The 18,379-nt window shown below is 38.8% G+C and overlaps 1 protein-coding gene across 4 annotated transcripts in view; it reads left to right on the forward strand.

The window, feature by feature from the left end:
• LOC101162995 (BMP/retinoic acid-inducible neural-specific protein 3) overlaps positions 1 to 18,379 on the forward strand; it is a 104,569-nt gene that overhangs the window by 40,408 nt on the left and 45,782 nt on the right. For all 4 annotated transcript variants that reach the window (XM_078946635.1, XM_004068210.5, XM_078946636.1 and 1 more), the window contains exon 4: positions 2,127 to 2,311. In XM_078946635.1, the coding sequence (XP_078802761.1) occupies positions 2,127 to 2,311 (185 nt within the window). The remainder of the gene's footprint in view (positions 1 to 2,126; positions 2,312 to 18,379) is intronic.

The raw sequence follows: 18,379 nt of genomic DNA on the forward strand, positions 1-18,379 counted from the left end.
TTTAAAAAATAACTGTATTCTTACAATTTTTTTATTATTATAACATATATATTGAAGTTCTTACTTTTCAGAATTTTTACTGAATCTCATCATGAAAAAAGGGGAAAAATTCTAAAACAATTATTGAACTTTTTTATTACCTAATTCTCTCACGTTTTGTCTTTATTTGAGAGACGATAAATTTTTGAGGGAAATGTAATGTTTGTCTTTTATCTGATTTCTTTGTAATTTGATCCCAAAATGCTGAAAACAGGAAAAGAAAAAATGACGGGTCAGATATTTTATTTCAAAATTCAATGCTATCAGGAACTGGAGATGAGTGTAGCATCCAAAATGCATGAGACATGGTTTAGTGGCAGAAACCGAATCATTAAATAAATAGAATAAAAAATGACAAGAGCATGTTTATTTATTTATTTATTTATTTTAAGAGGAACAGCTGAGCTGACAATAACAAACAGAAAACCCAATACTTCAATACACTAATGATCGTTAACTAAATTAAGGAAACTGGGGATAATTTGCAACCTAAACCTGGTGTGACTGAATGAAGGTAAACAGCTAAGAGAACATGACCAAAAACCGAAATAAAGTAATAATCCTCACAAATATGTAGTGAAAGTACACAAAATATCTTGCAACACCTGTCTGACATTCTCCCAAGCGTTGCAGTTGTGTCATTTCAGGAATTTTCCCTTATTTCTTATTTATTTTTTTGCTTTTGTGTCAATAACAAGCCAACATTTCACAAACATAACTACTATACAAACCTTAAAAAAGAAGAGAACACAGGAAACCTGTCTCGTAAAAAAAAAAAAAAAGTCTTTAGTTTCCTTTAAATGGAGTCAACACAATCACATCTAAGCAAAAGCAAGTGAAACCCTCAGGGATTTAAGGTGTAGGCAGCTGCTGACATTCTCCAGCTAAAAGACCTGAGGCCTGGAGTTGAGGAGTTTGGCTTAAACCAGTCTGACATGTACCGAGGTCCCTCGTCCAAGCCCTAAAGGTTAGCACCAATACTTTAAATCTATGCTAAAAATGAAGTCATGTGTGCTCCAATTGAATCCAGCTGAGAGCTCGACCTCAGTGTTTGTAAAGTTTGACAGTGATCAAAGCTTTTCTTTTTTTTTTTAGATTTGCGATAAGAAAAAAAAAATTAGAAAAAAACGTCATGATTCTTTATCCTTGTTGAAGGCTTTGACAGCAACAACATTAGTTTTGAAACTCTAACAGATGGAAGGAGAGCTCTCCAAACAGATGTTGAGAATGACAGTCCCCAGACATCCATTGGTCAAACACAACACCTGTGATTCTGAGGCTCCACTGGACACAGCCTAAAGAGCTCGTTTGTTGCGTGATTTGATGAATCACGCAGCGTGGCAAAAACGATCAGACAAACAATCTTTTCATGTTTCTGGAGTCTGTGCTTGCAGTATCTAATATTACAGTTGTTGATGCTTCACAGCACGCCAGCTGCTTTGAGGAACCGGCAGTCCCCGACACCCACAGGGATGAGGATTTTGAATTCTGCATTGTTTTCATTCATGGAAATAATTTAAACAATTCCGCTAAAGTCAATTAAATCGAGTTTTCATAGCTTATTGAGAAATGTGTCTTTAAAAGGAACATCAAGTCATTAAATGGAATAGATTGGGTTGAATGCCCAGATTTCACTTTTCCATGATAAAAAAAGGAACAGTTATTAAAAGTGATTTTTTTTCTCTCTAGAAGTGTAAAACTTTATGTATCCCCAGTAGTGATGTTATGTGTGCTGTTTTAGTGTCTTTGCAAATTAAAACCCTTTTGTCTATAAAACCTAATCCCATTAGAAAAGGATTTCTCCATCGATCTCTGACTCCTTCCATCCTCTGTCAGTTCAATCCTCTGAAAGCTTCGACTCATTTAAATACTTGTTCTGTGAAGTAATTTGTGCATTTACTACCAGCTGCAGATTTATCACCCTATGAGTATTAAATGAGCAAATGTTTGTGTTTTTTCTGCAGTTTTTCACCTATTGTTGCATTCGCAATAACAACGCGACCTGAGAATGCTAAGTGTGCGCTTCCAGGGACTGAGTCAAGAATGCAATGACGCCAACGTTTGTGTCGCTCCGTCTGTATTCGCAGGGGAAGAGTCATTAATGATCTTTGTGGACAAGCGGAAGTTGAGTCGGACATCTGAAGGGAGTGAATCCAATGGCACAGCTGTGACGCTTGAAGCTCTGCACCAGCTGGCTGCTTCCTACTTTATCGACAGGGAGAGCACCCTGCACAAGCTGCACCACATCCAGATTGCCTCCACTGCCATCAAGGTAAAAGCCTGCTGCTCTTCGGGCAACTCTAAGCTCACTTTGGCCCTTTATTCCACCCATAGTTTTAATTTTACTGCAACTTCTAAAGGTCATTTTTCTAAAGAGATTTTGTTTCGCTGATTCCTGTATTGACATCCAGCATGCCATAGAAGAAACTGATCACTAGCGTTACATACTTTTACCAATTTTATCAATTAGGTTCTATTGTTTGTCTTGTTATCTACATTCTTTGGCAGCCTCTCTGGCATGTGTTGACAATGCAGTAATTTCTTTGGGCATGAAGCGGTTGCATGTACCAGAGACAGCAGAAAAATAGAAAACCATTGCATTCTTTTTTGAAGAAGTGACATCAATGGACTGATGCAATCATGCAATACTATGAAATACTGCTTTGTTTTCACAAAGAAGACGATAACAAAACAGCAAACCGATTTTGACACTTTTTTTACCTATTATGTGTGTCCTTATTAACCACAAGTCAAGTTCAAATTTTTAAAATCAGCTTCTTATCATGCAAAGGTAAAAGCTGGTATTTTGGCATTTAAATAGTCATTTTTGGTGTCAGGAGAAGGTGTAGGGCTGCTGGATAAAGGAAAAAGACTATTTCATCTCATTAAATCAGTTACATTAACATTTAAGCACCATCTTCGGGAAAGTACCCTTCTTTAGGTTCAAGGAGAATGAAGCATAAAAATGTTAAGCCGTACTGTGCTCACAAGCCAACTGAATACGACCACTTATACAAAGTGTTGAATTTTTTTGCAGCCTTTCCAAGGATATATCAATCACAAGTATTGATCGCTCTGAACACATTTGCACAGTTACTTGTGACAACATGAAGTTATCCAGCAGACGGTTAACCACACACCTGTGTAGTGAGAGTTGATGGTCCCTTCCATCGGAAAATCCATTTTACAACAAACCAACAGTTAACTGTTTCCTTTCATGCACACCTGTCTAAATAAACCAAATGCCGTGTGTTAAAAGGGCAGTGGTGGTCTAAAAAGAGAAGACAAAAATTTGGCACTTTTTCATGCGTCTTTGGAAAAGACGAGTATTGACTGTAACTGATAGCTTGTACTTTGCTGATGCTTTCAGATGGTCAGTTTTTGAAACTCTGGTGGAGATTAAAAATCAGATAAAGTATATCACACTTGATGATGCATATTGTATTTACTATTAACTACAAAGAACTATGGAGTTAAAAAAAAACATGGAAAACCACTGTTGATGAGACACTAGAGCCTGTACCAAATACTGATTCTTCTTTCTCTTTCGGCTTTTCCCATCAGGGGTCGCCACAGCGAATCATCCTTTTCCACCTCACTCTATCATGGACATCTTCTACCCTAACATTAGCCAACTTCATGTCCTCTGTTAATACATCCATGTATCTCCTCTTTGGCCGTCCTCTTGCCCTCCTGCCAGGCAGCTCCATCTCCAACATCCTTCTACCAATATATCCACTATCCCTCCTCTGAACATGTCCAAACCATCTCAGTCTGGCTTCTCTGACTTTGTCGCTAACACAGGCAACATGAGCCGTCCCTCTGATGTACTGTACCAAATACTGATTAATTGGCTTAAAGACTCACTCCAATGAAAGTCAATTTTTAGGTATTTTAGCATGCTCTTTAGGCCTTTGAAGGACATTTATAAAGACAGTTAAGATTAAAATAGTCAGAACCCGACCCGACCTGAATTTCGGGTCGGGTCAGGCCGAGCTTCTGTCTCGCTGACTTTTTTAATAATTATATTGTAATAGCTGCAAAGAAGCTCCTTAGGCGGGCGGTTGTCAAACAGCTCTTTATTAATCCTGCATGTCAGAACAGTTACCGCATGAACTGAAAGGCACAGCCAGCTTCTTCTTACTCAGAGGGAAAACGTTCACCGAACGCACACACACACACACACACAGGTAGACCCCGCCCCCCAGTCCCCAGCCCACTGTTGATTGACATACACTGTGGTCCAGCAACCGGCAGAAAGAGGGGGGCGCCAGCCACCCGCAGCTCTGTCCAAATTCTGGGTCTTTACAATATGTTTATAAAAATGTATACTAAAACGATATATGTGGATACTAAACGAAGGAATACTTGTTATAAATAAATAATTTGGTTAAAACAGAGAAGGCGCTGTAAGGTCATTGCTATATAACTACTACTAAACAGGAAGCGCAGACGCAGAGCCAGGGCACACTTTGCGCACGTGTCGTAAATGTAATCTTCTCTCCGCAAGTCCGCATCTATTTTGTTTAGGTATCCCCGATATGGAGCAGCAAGAATTCAAGGATAAACTTAAGACAGGGGAACGGAAAAGGCAAACGCTCACCGCCGCGGCTGCAGTATTTCTCCGCGTAATTAAGCGAGTGCACATCAAAATCTCGTAACGTTTGGCATTTTTTTCTGCCAAAAAACTATGGGATAAATTGAACTTTCGGGTTTGCTTCGGGCTCGGGCCTGCAAATCAAGTTAATTGGTCGGGTTCGGGCCGATTTCGGCTTTCATGCCCGCGGGCCTGTGTCGGGTCGGGCTGGATTTTCTAGGCCCGATCTTACCTCTAAAATAGATCCATTTATTGTCTTTGTTTTTCTCGTCTGAGCTGGCATCTGGCTCAAAACTGTATGGCTGGATAACTCAGATATTTACTGACAATTTTGTTGCACCAGTAATGTTATGTTGTGGTTGTGAGGGGATGTAGGCCAACGGAAAAGCATGTACACAAATGGATGATGGGAAATGGGGCCAGGCTAACTCTGCGCCCACAACTCAGAGGCACATTTCTGGTAAAACCCTGCTGCTCTGCAGAAACTATTTCCTAAAATAGATGTTGTCTAAATAAAAGCATAATCATAATTAAAAGACCACTGGGAATGGTTTTAAATTAGATCAAAAGATGATCAGAGTGGGATTTTTGGGAGTATTAGTTATTTTTTTTATTTTAATTTTTATTTATTTTTTCCTTTTTTAACCATTTAGGTACATATACGGTAGGTCTAAACCTGATCAATCCCTTTTGGGGTCATGAGGTTGCTGGGGCCTATACCAGCCACTGTTGGTCAAAGGCAGGGTACACCTTGGATGCTTTTCCAGTCCATCACTGTACAACGAAGATAACCGACAACCACACACACTCACATTCACACCCAGCAACTATTTAGACCTGCCAATCAGTCTAAAATGCATGTTTTTAGGGACAGAGTTTCCGGAAAAAAACACATATTTAAGAGGAGAACATGCAAAGTCCCCGAAAGGTCCCAGCTGGGATTTGAACCAGGGCATTCTCACCATGAAGTGAGGTGATGGAGCCTTAAATGTATATTTTTCACATCCTAATCATATGGTATAAAACGTGAGATTAATACAAAAGCTCACTTATCCATAACAAGTTTACTGTCAACACAGAACCTTAAAGAATTCTCTAAAAATACCCAGAATCATTGCCTGACTTAAATGGTGAACTGGCACAAGCAAAACAAGAGGATGAGAAGATTAACTAGAAATACTAGCCATTAACGTTGGTTGTAAATGAACCAAAGCACATTTTAGATTTGAACCATCCGGTAACATTTTAAAACATCCTAATAATAATGCTTGTAAATGTGTTAACTAAGTAATTTAATAAACCTTAGTAGACTTATTGTACTAATAAATGTCTTACTAACACCCTAAACATTCTATTATAATGCTTGTTAATGCGTTGACAAAGCTTGTTAAGGAATCTTAATATAAAGTGCTACCAAACATCTTTTTTTTTTTTTTTTTTAAAGTTGGGTATGAAACCTTTCAGTTTTGCCGTCTGACACTAATAATAACTGTATGAGTCTTCCAGCTGTGAATGCAAGCACTTTCACTTTGTCACACTTGACTGGCCTTTTTTATTAAATGTAGCCTCGTTTTTTTTTTTCACTCTGGGACATTTCTATTGTGGCTATTTCACAGCTAAATATGAGCCGAGACAGGAGCAGAAAAGTCTGTCTTGTTTCTTAACATAATTCGAAACCCCGATTAAAAACTTTTTATATAAATATTTTTTTTGTGTAAATCTGCTATTTAGAAGGAAAAAATATGAAGCAATGTAAAAAAAAATCCACAACCACCTGTGACAGATATTGTACATTTCTGTCAGATTCACATTTTACGCAGATTTTTTGGGGGATTTTTTTTCTTTTACTGTTCCCTGCACCCTGATTGGCTGTACATCTTGTCAATGAATCTGCTCTGTGCCATATCTCGTGTATAGAATGCGCTCAGCTTGCCAGATTTACATAAATCTTCCATCACTGGCAGAGCTTTGTTTTGATTCTCTAATACTAGACTTCTTTTTATTTGAAAGTTTAGACTTTGAAAGTGTTAAAACGCAATTGTATGTCTGAGAAAAGTGTATAAAACGTGTAGTGAGGGGTTACACATCTTTGAAATGGGCGGCCGTGGTGCAGAGGTAGGGCGGTCAAACTCTGATTGGAAGATTGCAGGTGTGATTCCTGCCTTGCCCGCCCATGTGCAAGACACAGTGTTTGTGTGTGTTTGGCTGGGTGAATGGACCTGTGACTGTAAAACGCTTTGGGCCTTCGAGGAAGAAATCACTTAATAAGTATACGCCATTTCCTATAGTCATACTTTGCGGATTTCACCTATCACAGGTTACTTTTAGAATTTAGCCTACCTCCTTTGTTAAACAAGGTTAACAGTACTTGTTTTTTTATATTGCTTAGGAATATTGTTTGGCTATTTCATAAAGTTGTGTACAATTGTTCTTTGCTCCCATATAGTCTGCTGCTGAGTCAATATTTGGTCACAAAGGAAGCTTTTTTTTTCTCTGATTTTTTCTTTTTAAGCCTAGTCATGAACTTTTAACATAAAAAATGCAACCCCTCTCTGAGGTGTCAGCTGCATTTTTAGCCTTTTTTCTATACTATCTAACCTTGAGCTGAACTTGCTGGTGCATCCAATCTGTAAAGACTAGCAGGGGACTTGAAATATTTTCTTCTCATAAACAATTTTTACAACCCTCTCAAGACTGACGGGCAGCAATGATTGTGTCTTTGAGACCATGGCCGACGCTTTTGCACCCTGGCTTTGTGTTAACACACAAACCAAGCTGCTCCACTGCTTTTTATAGAGTGGCCTCACTTGCCAATGATCAGTTCATTAGATGCATTTCATTAGCAGCACCTACCTGATAATTATTCCAAGAAGGTTCACAGCTTTCAGCTTTTTTGTGAGGTCATCTATCTGCTAGCTGGTCATTACTTTATAATGCTTCAAAGTGGTTCTAGTATGACATAATTCTTATTAATTATTGCTTTGTAATAGGAACAAGATTAACTATGGAAATGTGATGAAATACTGTGAGATAATTGCTCAAAAAATCAGTTAATGAATTCTCTTGCCATCTTCTTTTACTTATTGTGTCTTAAAAAGTGTCATTGATGATATGTGCAGACATTTCGCCACATAGTCTGAATATTTTAGTTTCTTTAAATTATACAAAAAAAAGAAAACTCAATGATTTCTCAATCGTTTTTAGACTTATTACTCTTTGTGTGCACTTTAAATTAAAGTGGTACACCATGCTGGGTACTCGCTAATTACTTCATCACTTTCTGTCCATCTTTTACTCTCCTTTTGAATAAGCAATTCTAAGATGGTAATTAACTCATTATTATATAATGATCCATTAACGAAAGTTCCTTCAGTTTGTTCTCTGCATGTGGAAAACGGTTAACAGCTAATTTTCTAACTGTGTTCTAATAGTGTTTTTGACATTTAGGAATTTTGAGCATCTTATTATTACAAATGGATCTATTAGTGCGTATTCTTTTTTTTTAAATAAAAAAATCTTTGACAGGTTTTTATTGTTATTGTTAAATATTGTTCCATTTTTCCTACTTTTTTGTATGTTTTCCAAATTTGGTTTCTTTTTGTATCAGTCAAGAGAACTTTGTTCAACGGTTTAAACTTTTATTTTGAAAGTGTGCGTATTAATTAGAGTTATGATCTCAGTGCAACTAATAGAAATAATGTTATTGTTGACATGATTGTTCTGGTTTGTTACAGGGATCTCATGCCTTTGTCATTCTCAACATGTTTTTGTTTTCAGTTTCAATGCAGCTGAATGCAAACATACACGCTTGATGAACATGAGACAGTTCGACCAAGAGAGCAGATGAAGCGGGCTGGATTGTTTATATCACTCTTTGCTCTTTTGTGTGTTTGTGTATGCAAAAGCTCATATGTGGAGAGCATGCAGCACACAGCCAGATAAGCTTATGATGTAAATATCACCCGCATCTTTCACTGCTCAATGCCTTCAGGGTGTGTTCATTCATCACTCTGTCAGTCGTTATCAGGCCAAAGGGATTAAAAAAGCAGAGTTTGTCCTTCACACCAAATTCTTCAGGTTTTCCAAAGAACTTTCTATTCTTTATTTTTTCTATTCCCACACGGCTTTATTGTGTTTGCACTCGCTTCAGGTAAACTGATTAGGATCCCAGATTAAAGGCAGCAAGAGCCCCAACCCCATCGTGAGACACTGTCTGCCTTCTTGCTCTGATTGTTATGTGACTGCATAGCTGGTGTGCTCCACAAAGAAGTGCTGAGTCACTGGGGGGGGGAAGAAAAAAAAAGGCTTTGCGGTCAGGGATTTTTGGATTTTAAGGAAATATGGTGCTCAAAAAGACCAGCGGGATGAAAATAGAGGCCTTACATGAGTCAGAATGTCAAAAGATGAGATTAAAAGTGAGTGGAATAGAAGAAGTGCTCTATAGAAGATCTCGACATGATTCTATCAGGAGTAGGCTAGATACCTGGGTGATGTGGCTCAGTTAAAGGAGGTGCTTTTAGCGTTGCTGGAAAGTGCTTCATGCTTAAAATGGCTTTTTAACCCATTTACAATGCTTTACAGCTGTGGTTTCTGAACTTGGTCCTCAGGGCCCACCGTCCTGCATGTTTTCTGTGTCAGCAAGCTTAAAAGATACCTGGCACCACTTATCATCGAGCTCTGCAGAGGCTTGATAATGAGAGTCATTAAACTCAGTCGTGTTTTAGGCAAGAAATGGAAAACATGTAGGATTTTGGGCCCTGAGGACTGAGTAGAAGCCTGGGATGATCAGATCTCACTTCCCTTCATCTAAACTGTGCAGAGAACAAGCAGGATTCACATTTTTAAGCTTGACCTTTGATTATTTCTTGTTCGCACATTTATATGCACGTAGGTTTGTACATCAGCAAATTGGGACAGTTTGTGAGTAGTTGGAAGCAAACGTGTTATATTGAAAAAATGCATATTGGCACTAGTGATATCCTAGAATTTTACTGAATTGGAATTGCGCAAATGCTGAATTATACGGTAAAATCAGAGCTAAACATAGCTGGGGTTCCAACTTAAATTTAAATCCTAAACATGTAATAATCCTAATATGGAAATGTCTTTTTCTTCTCTCCAATCGGTCACAGTTTAGTCTCAATGGCATGTCTACATTTGCTGGGAGGGCATGCAATGCAACCTGTTGGATCGACATAAAGTCATCTGCTCAGGTCCACTCTCGTCTCCTTGACCAAGGAAAGATATCAAACTAACTTCAAAAATGTGTAAACGGTCTAAACAAAGCGTTACAGATGTTGTCCATTCTTGTGCTGCGTTCACACAAAACACAATTTGTGCATTAGTGGCGTCCAGTTTCAATGTTAAGTTAATGTACAGACATGATCAGAGTGTCGGGCGTGGCGCTCGGGCAGCAGTGTGTTTCGGCTTTCGCAACAAGATTTGAGTGTTGCAGTGAATCGAGTTAAATAATCTGAACGGAATCTAAACCGGCGAAAAACATGCAATACATCAACCAATCAGGAACTTAGCTTTGGCACGAGACATGTTGACATGAACAGCCAAAACTAACATGGAGGATAATCTTATCCTTCTTAGTCTGAAATAAATTATGATGACAAAATAAGAGCTGTGTGAAAGCGACACTTAAATTTTCAAAACAATGTGGTACAGTGAACACATTTGTCTATCTTTTTTTATGTTTTTATGTTTGAACTTTTCTCTTTAACTTTTAATTCCTGAATTGCAGAACAAATATAATATATTTATATATTTTTTGGTCATTTTTGGCTCTGGTCAGCGCTGACGTCAAATAAATATATTATTTTATTGAAGTCTGTAAATCATAGCATTCATTGTTCTTTTTCCATTACTCATATACATTCATAAATGACACACTGCAAACACTGAATCTGAAGTAAAAATACATTTTCTTAACAAGAAAAAATGCCTTATTTACTGTCTTGCCAGAAAACATTTTTCAATAGCTATCTAATATTAGCTTGAGAAAAAAACATTCTTAGTGACTTGAATTTATTTATTAAAATAGAAATTCTTGGTGAGACCAGTTTTCTTACCCCATTGGCAGATTATTTTTGCTTATTTAAAGAAAATTTGCCAATTGGATAAGAATTTATGACTTATTCCTTAGGTAACTTTTTTTTCTGTGAAAACCCAGCATCATCTTTATTTGGTATAGCACCAGAAGTTCCTGCTAAATTGCTGGCGTTTGACAGGCTGGTCATGAAACCTTAACAACCTTACACTGTTGTCAGCCTCCAAAGGCCACTGCTCCATCCTCCTGCTCAAAAAGAATAAGAAAAGAGCAAAAGACGATTTCGACCGCTAACCCTCACAAACCACCATATATGTTCAGTTCCTCCTCCATTTTTCTCCATTTCTCTTTCCTGTACTTTGTTTTGGGATGTGTGGGTGTACTCCTAAGACTAGATCCTGACCTTGGGGTTAATTTGTTTGGACATCTGCCCCTCAAAAAAACATGGACTATCTTGAAGCCTTTACACTTTACACTAAACACCCATTTCCCTCAAAATTGAGCCTAAAATTGGCCTATAATGTTTTTATCCTTTTTCTGAGCGCATATGTGGCAGCAACAGCTTGTTGTTGTAACTCTTTAACACCAGGGGCCTCATTTATAAACGTTGCGTACGCACAAAAGAAGGCGTACGCCACTCTCTACGCAATAGTTGATATTTATAAAAAACAAACTTGACAGGAAAATGTGCGGTCCTTCACGCAAGCTCTGACCCAGACGTACGCACAAAAACGGGTGAAATGAGAAACGGCGACACCGTCGGCAGATGGAAGAAACACGTGAAAGTGAAAATGACAATCCTGCCTCTCAGAAATAACATGACGACTTCACAAAGCAAGTCTTACAATTAACAGCCTACACGAACACCCGTTTGATCGGTCAGCAGTGAAACAAACAAAAAAAAATCAAACGAAAATTACAACAGAAATTCAAATGAACACTTATTTGCAAAAAGAAAAGTGAAATATGTTCTGCAATACTGGCATGTTGTGCAATTCATCCTCATAAATGATATAGTTAACAGAACGAAATAATGTACAAAACTGACATTCCCGTCAATGTGTCCATCTGGCGGAGCAGATATAGGTGCGGGCGTGCGGACGGACGGACAGACGTACTACCGTAAATTCCGGACTACAAAGCGCACCCGATTACAAGCCGCACCCACCCATTTTCACGTATAAAATTAGTTTTATACACACACAAGCCGCGGCAGAGTACAAGCCGCGCATGTGTTAGGCGATATTGTCGTCCTGACAGATCACGGCCAGCATCCCAGAATGAGTGGAATTCATTAGCACATTGTGGGTGGTGCCAGCTTTGCCTCAGGCTCACGTATTTGAGTGTATCGACATCTGTCAAATAGCATGGACGTCTATTCTGTTCACAAGTTCCTCAGTTATGGTGTTTTTATTTCATTTTTTTTTACTTATTGACAATCTAGGTATCATACATAAAATTACAAACAGTAATCATATAATCAACATTACATCCCTCAGTTATGATGAGGAAATTTACATCCGCGATTCCACATTTCCCATGAGTCTTAGGGGCTAAAGGGGGGGCCAATGCCCGGCTCGCCATACTGTTGTACGTGTTTAAGAATGAGTATCAGCAGTGCATGGAGGGGTGAACGGGTAAAGCTCTCCTTCCGCTTGTGTCGCGGCAACGTTATGGGAGTAACAGGGCTGGTTAAAAAACACACCGGTAAAAAACAGCAGCGGCGACTGAAAAGCGCGCGCCTCAGCGTGTTTACGCGTGTCACCCGGTGCATCTGGCGCTCCAGTGCCCCCCCCCGGTGGCAGAGACACTCTGGCGATGCAGCGCTAGACGTTTTTTATGCCTCGACTTTGATGTCCGACCATTTCTTTTTCATTTCGGCCACGGTCCAAGGTTGTGAGGCTACAGCATTTGGCGTCTGCCACCGTTCGCCACTCAAGTGCCTTTTTGGCATTAGTAATGCCCACACTGTCCCCTCCAAACAACATTTTTCTCCTCTTTTCCACCTCGCCAACGATAACTTCTACTTCACATTGAGTGAAGTTACGTTTTTTTGATTTCCTCTCTGTGTTTGCCATGATCTCGCAAGACATGAATATTAATTTGTGGGCGTTTCACGGACTATTTTTGGGCAACTATAGGCGTGTCATGAAGCCGCAAAAGCTGCGCAGCATTTAGAATTGGTTGTGATTTATTAAGGGAAAGATGCGTACGCACGTCCTATATTTCATCCGTAAGCCACTTCTGACGCAAATCCTACGCAAAGTTTTATAAATGAGGCCCCAGATCTTTAGCTCCAGTGTTGACATTCTCTCACTCTTTAACAGTTTACGCAATTAATGTAATTCCAACGGATTCTGAAGCGTAGAAAAGCTACCTCGCACTGATATGCAACACTTTACGATATTGAAATGCTAATGCAATTAACATAAATTAACAAATTCTGTCGGTGCTTTTATCCACTGGAAAATCATCTGATTCAAATTGATCATGTAAACGGTTGAAGAATTACGGCCATGTCAATGAGCGTTTTTTTACACAGGTGTCACCAGCAACAGCTTTGGTGATATAAGGTTAACACCACAAAATTCTTGCTTGCAAAATTCAAAAAATTGGCCCATATTGAAGCCGTTATATTGAGTTTGCTGGTGGTTATTGGCTGGCGCCAGTTTTAGGCAGCCACCATTTGTGTGTGCGTGGTTAAATGTGTTTGTGACTGTAAAGCTACGTTCACACCGCCTACGGCAACAAACATTCAAGTGACCACTTTCAATAAAAAAGTCTTTGACATTTAAGAATCTTCTGTATTCAAAACTCTCGCATTCAAGCGTAGCTGCACAAGTTTCTATGAACGTTTTTTGGCAAAACGCACGGCCACTGAACACGGTCAGATTTTTACCTATTGAGGTCTAACTTTGACCAGTTAGGAACTCAGATTTGGTAGTGATGTATGAATGGAGTCCTTTTTAATTCACAGAAGTTCTAACAGTTAAAAAATTGGTCATGGAGGAGAAATTAATAGTTGCGGTTTGTGCTCGGTTGGAATTCTATGACACCAAGTCTTTCAAATATCAGAATAGAGCTGTGAAAGAAAACGCCTGGAGCCAGATTTGCACTGCTTTGACATTTCAAACCAAGCTTTTTCCAACTATATGTGCTAGTCATGGACATGTGCTAGTAAATTGTGGAAAAATAAAAGAAGTCCCTTCCTGCTTGTCCAGTGTGAACACCATTGGCTAAACATGCATACTTGAGCGTACATTATGTACCCTGTGCATCTATAGCTTTTTGCCCTTTGATCTGCTAAGAAATTAGTAAAGCGCTATAGTGTACGCCATTTACCATTTGCTAAGTATTTTGCTTTTTGGCCTTATATTTTCAATCAATAGCCAACACTGAGCTAAACTATCACTATTAAATTAAATATTTAGCAATACAATCTTTTTAGGGCATCCAGCTTATTGGTCTGAAAGCAGAAACAAGCCTGAGAATCCCTCATCTTGATTTGTCGCAGTATCTGCAAAAAAAATCTAAATTGCCTGGCTGTTCTTACAACACAGCTCAGTTTTCATTCACTTACAGTTAGTGATGCCCCACTCTACAGTCCATCAGAGATAAAACTGTATTTTCTCTAAAGTGAATTGGCAAGAGGTCGGCAAGCTAATTTGGCTGCCATTGCTGAACCCGAGTGCTGCTAAAAACCCCTCTGATTGAGATGAATGGAGAAAAAGCCCTCTGTGGTACATTTGTTTCTGAGGCTTTTTCAGGTGACTGATGTAAAATATTCACAGCATCAGCAGCCTCTAATTCCAAACACGGGTTTTCACCGCACCCCAATGAAGACGGATGCCAAAACAAAGCTGCCTTTAAGGGGATCGCTGGTCCCCTTGCTTTAAGAGATAACACATTTAAATGGTAGAATTCCCTGGCCTGAAGGCCTGTAGCAGCGAGCACAGCAGCGACAGTGGAAAATAATCAAAGACAGAAAAAATGAGATAGGAGTGCTACAAAAAAATAGCTCTGCTGTTACTCGGAGTGATGAATCAGCCCTTCCATTTCAGTAATTTCCTTTGAGAGATTCCGCCATTTGTCAAACATTTTCCAGGGAGGGGGGGTTGAGCTGTAATATGCGGCTCAGCCGACGAGATGAGACAAGGACAAAAAAAAGGGGGCTTGAAGAGGTTTTTATTCAAGTTTGAGGTGCAGGCAGGTGAACAAGAAGACAATGTGAGCACAGATGTGAGGAGGACAACGTGACCCGAGTGAACGACAGACGAGGAGAACAGCAGTCCCAAAGTTTAAGGCGACTATGATGAGAGGATCGACAAGGAAAAAGGAAAAATGACAAGAGCATGTATGAATAATTCATGGTGGGTGGATTTTCTTTTCCTGTTTTTCTACCCTTCATTATTCAAAAAGTAATATGAATGTTTTACAATTTGTCTTTTCGTCGTGTCTCCAACTTATTTGCATTTCAAACCGATACGTTTCATTGCGTGATGGGCTGTCGACGAAGCAACCTTCTTAACCTGTTTTTAAATTTCTGAATCACATAGAATCTTAAAAATAAGGCCGTTTTACATTTTTTAAATCCTTGTTTGCAACTTTTAAGATTAGCTTTTTGTTTTTCTTTAAGTAAATTTTATATTTATCATATTTTCCAGAGCATGCATAACAAAAATAGATAACAAAGTAGAAAAAAGCATAAACAACTCACTCTGGAGTATAAATTGCAAATCCGGCAAGCCCACCATAATGCTGCGATCACATTGAACGCTTACCACGCAAAAGATTCGCATTTGCTGCCTCTTTTTCAATGATCATCAAATGTCCCTCATTTTTTACGGTGATCTTTACCTTCTTATGGTGGTTCTACCAGCGGTACTTGCGTATGTCTGTAACACTGTTTGATGACTTGCTGTTCCGCATTGGTCAGATGAAGGAAAATTAAAAGCAGGAATAACAAGAATAGTAATAATAAACATTCGAAAAACAATATAAAACATTTTTGCAGTCAGGTGGCCTATGTATTTCAATGCGGCCTGTCTTTTACTATAGGCTGGGCATGTCTTTTGGGCTTTTAACCCTTCCTTTGAGGGCTTTTTGGGGCTTTTTCTTGTTTTTATCGTCATTTTTGCGATTACAATTTTGACGTTTGTGCGTTGGTGTTGTGCGTGTGTGTGTGTATTTTTGTTGCGTTACACAATTGTCGTGTTGTTTTGTGCTTTGGGCGACTTTTGACCTCATTTTTTGGCGTTAGGACGCGTTTTTTTGACGTTTTGGACCTTTTTGAGTGTTCGACCCTCGTAGCAGTTACAATATGGTCCTTGCAGTCTGTGAGTGCTGCGGGCCATAATAATGTCTTGATGCAAATAGGAAAAATATTATGAAGTTCAGGAGAACGATCAGAGTCTCCTCCATGGCTGATTTGGACGGCTCTTTTTCTTGTGTTTTGCTGTCAGTAGTAAATACTTTTTTAGGGGCGGCCAGATATGGGCACAGGTTTGGGAAACCTGCAAATGACCCAAGACTTATTCAAATCATAAAAACGTTAGTGGTTCCCATTACGTAAGTGGTTTCAACACCCCAAAATAAAATCAAAACAAGCCACAGCAAAGCCTCTTCATCCATTTTGATTTATATAAAAAGTACAGAGTATTCAAAAAAGCCCTCACCCTCTCACTGTGACAGGGCAGAGTTTTAACATTCTCCATTGGAATTGAAGGAACAAAAAGTTTACTTCAATCACAACTTGTGATTCACATTCAACGGAGTTAATTTAGCAGTTAACAATATTTACATTATGCAACATACTAAAAATGTTTATAGTTGCACTTGCTAAAAAACAACTCTGTGTTTTCACAAAAAAAACAAACAATGATCTATAAAAATATTGTTACAAAAGACAAAAAACCAGCATACACAAGGAACAGTTTTTTTTGCAATTAAAAATTAAATACATTTTTCAGATCATGGATTTTTTTAATCTTTAATTTTTATTTTGGTCATTTGTTTACCAAAAACTGTTCCGAACTCAACCTGTGTTATTGCTTTCAAACTGCAATCCCTTTACTTTAAAAATCTACATTCAAAAAATGAACTTTGTCTTATTACATCCAATTTATTCAGATAAAACCTTGTTATTTCGATTAGAATTTTCAATTCTGTTCATGCACATATATCTGGAGAACTCAACGTGCCTGATGGCTGCTGCTCAATCATTCCCTACCTTCTATCCTTTGCTTCTTAATGAAGAAATCTGCAGTCTTTTTTTGAACCTTTCATTGCTTCCTCTTATTTATCTTCCTGTTTCTACTTGTGGATCCTGAAAAAAAAAATTCTGTCACAAAGAAACTGTTGGTTAGGACTGTAACATCAGCAATGTTAGGAAATTTATATTTTAGTAAACCAAACCAGCAACTAAAGTTGTTTCATAAGATTTTAATACCTGTAATACTATTTGTTGTTTAATAGTGTGCTTGTTTTTATATTATATTTTGATGTCATTGACTTTATTTAACTTAAAAACATATTGTCACTGTGTGAATATTGCTCCTTTTGGTGTCTGCCGTCAACGCGACTTTCCAGCCTTCTCTAGTGTGTGGTACTGATGGTAGGGGGTTGAGGTGGGGGGGGGGCAGTACATGTCGTTCAACATTTTATGCCAAACCAAGCTTCAATGTCTCAGCTTGGGGGGGGGCAACTGGGGTGGCACATCTTGGGGGGTGCTGCTGCCCCACCACCCTCCCCGTTGAACATGCCCCTGGCTACAGACACCTACAGTGCCTTCTAGTAGTTGTAACTGGGAAACAATTGCTAAAGGGGCAACCGGTTGTTAGTGGGAAAACAGCAAATAAATGAGAGATATGTTGTAAAATCACATATAAGTCACACCTGAATATAAGTCGCATGCCTCGCTAAACTATGTAAAAAAAAATGGATTTATACTCCCAAAAACTAGGTAAATATCTCCTTTTGGGCTATCTGCAAGTGACTAGCCCCTTTTGATAAAATAGTTTTGCTCTGTGAACATAAAACCACATCCAGAATTAAAATGCTCTTCCAACTACCAGAGGTCCCCCGTCTGCTCCCCTGTAGCTTTGAGGGACCCTTTTTTTTTCTTTTTCGTTTTTTTCCCCACTTTTCTCAAGGCACAGGATAATCTCATTCTGATGCTATTTTCTTCTTTTCCTTCCCCTTTTCCTTGCTTATACGTTAAGCTTATCCCTCTCTGCTCAACATTAGAGTGTAAGCCACTGCAACAAAGTGGTCTTAACACATGCATCGAAATCCTCAAAGACTGAGTAAACAGCCGGAAACGAATCTCAGATGCAAATGTGGATTTACTCCGTCTCCTAGGCTGCGGTGATTAAGAGGACGACAATTCTTGAAGGTGCAGTAAATGAGGCAATTTTGAGATGAGGGATGATTTTCATGAAACATTAATGCTTTTTTATGCCCCCCCCCCCTCCCCTTTCCATCCCCCCTAGTACTCAAGTGTAGCAATTTAAAGATTGCCGTTGCTCAGATGAGCTCGCTAAGTAACGTTTTGTGCTGTTTTGTGGGATTATTTATTTATATGAGAGACTTGCAGTGGTGATGATTCTCCGTCAATAAAATGTCCACAACTGGCTGGTCCTGTAACAATACAGGCGGCTTGAAATTTCAATAATAAATGTGCCTCAAAG

The sequence above is a fragment of the Oryzias latipes genome, chromosome 4 (genome assembly GCF_053564925.1).
Source record: "Oryzias latipes strain Hd-rR chromosome 4, Olatipes_Hd-rR_3.1".
Classification (NCBI taxonomy): domain Eukaryota; kingdom Metazoa; phylum Chordata; class Actinopteri; order Beloniformes; family Adrianichthyidae; genus Oryzias; species Oryzias latipes.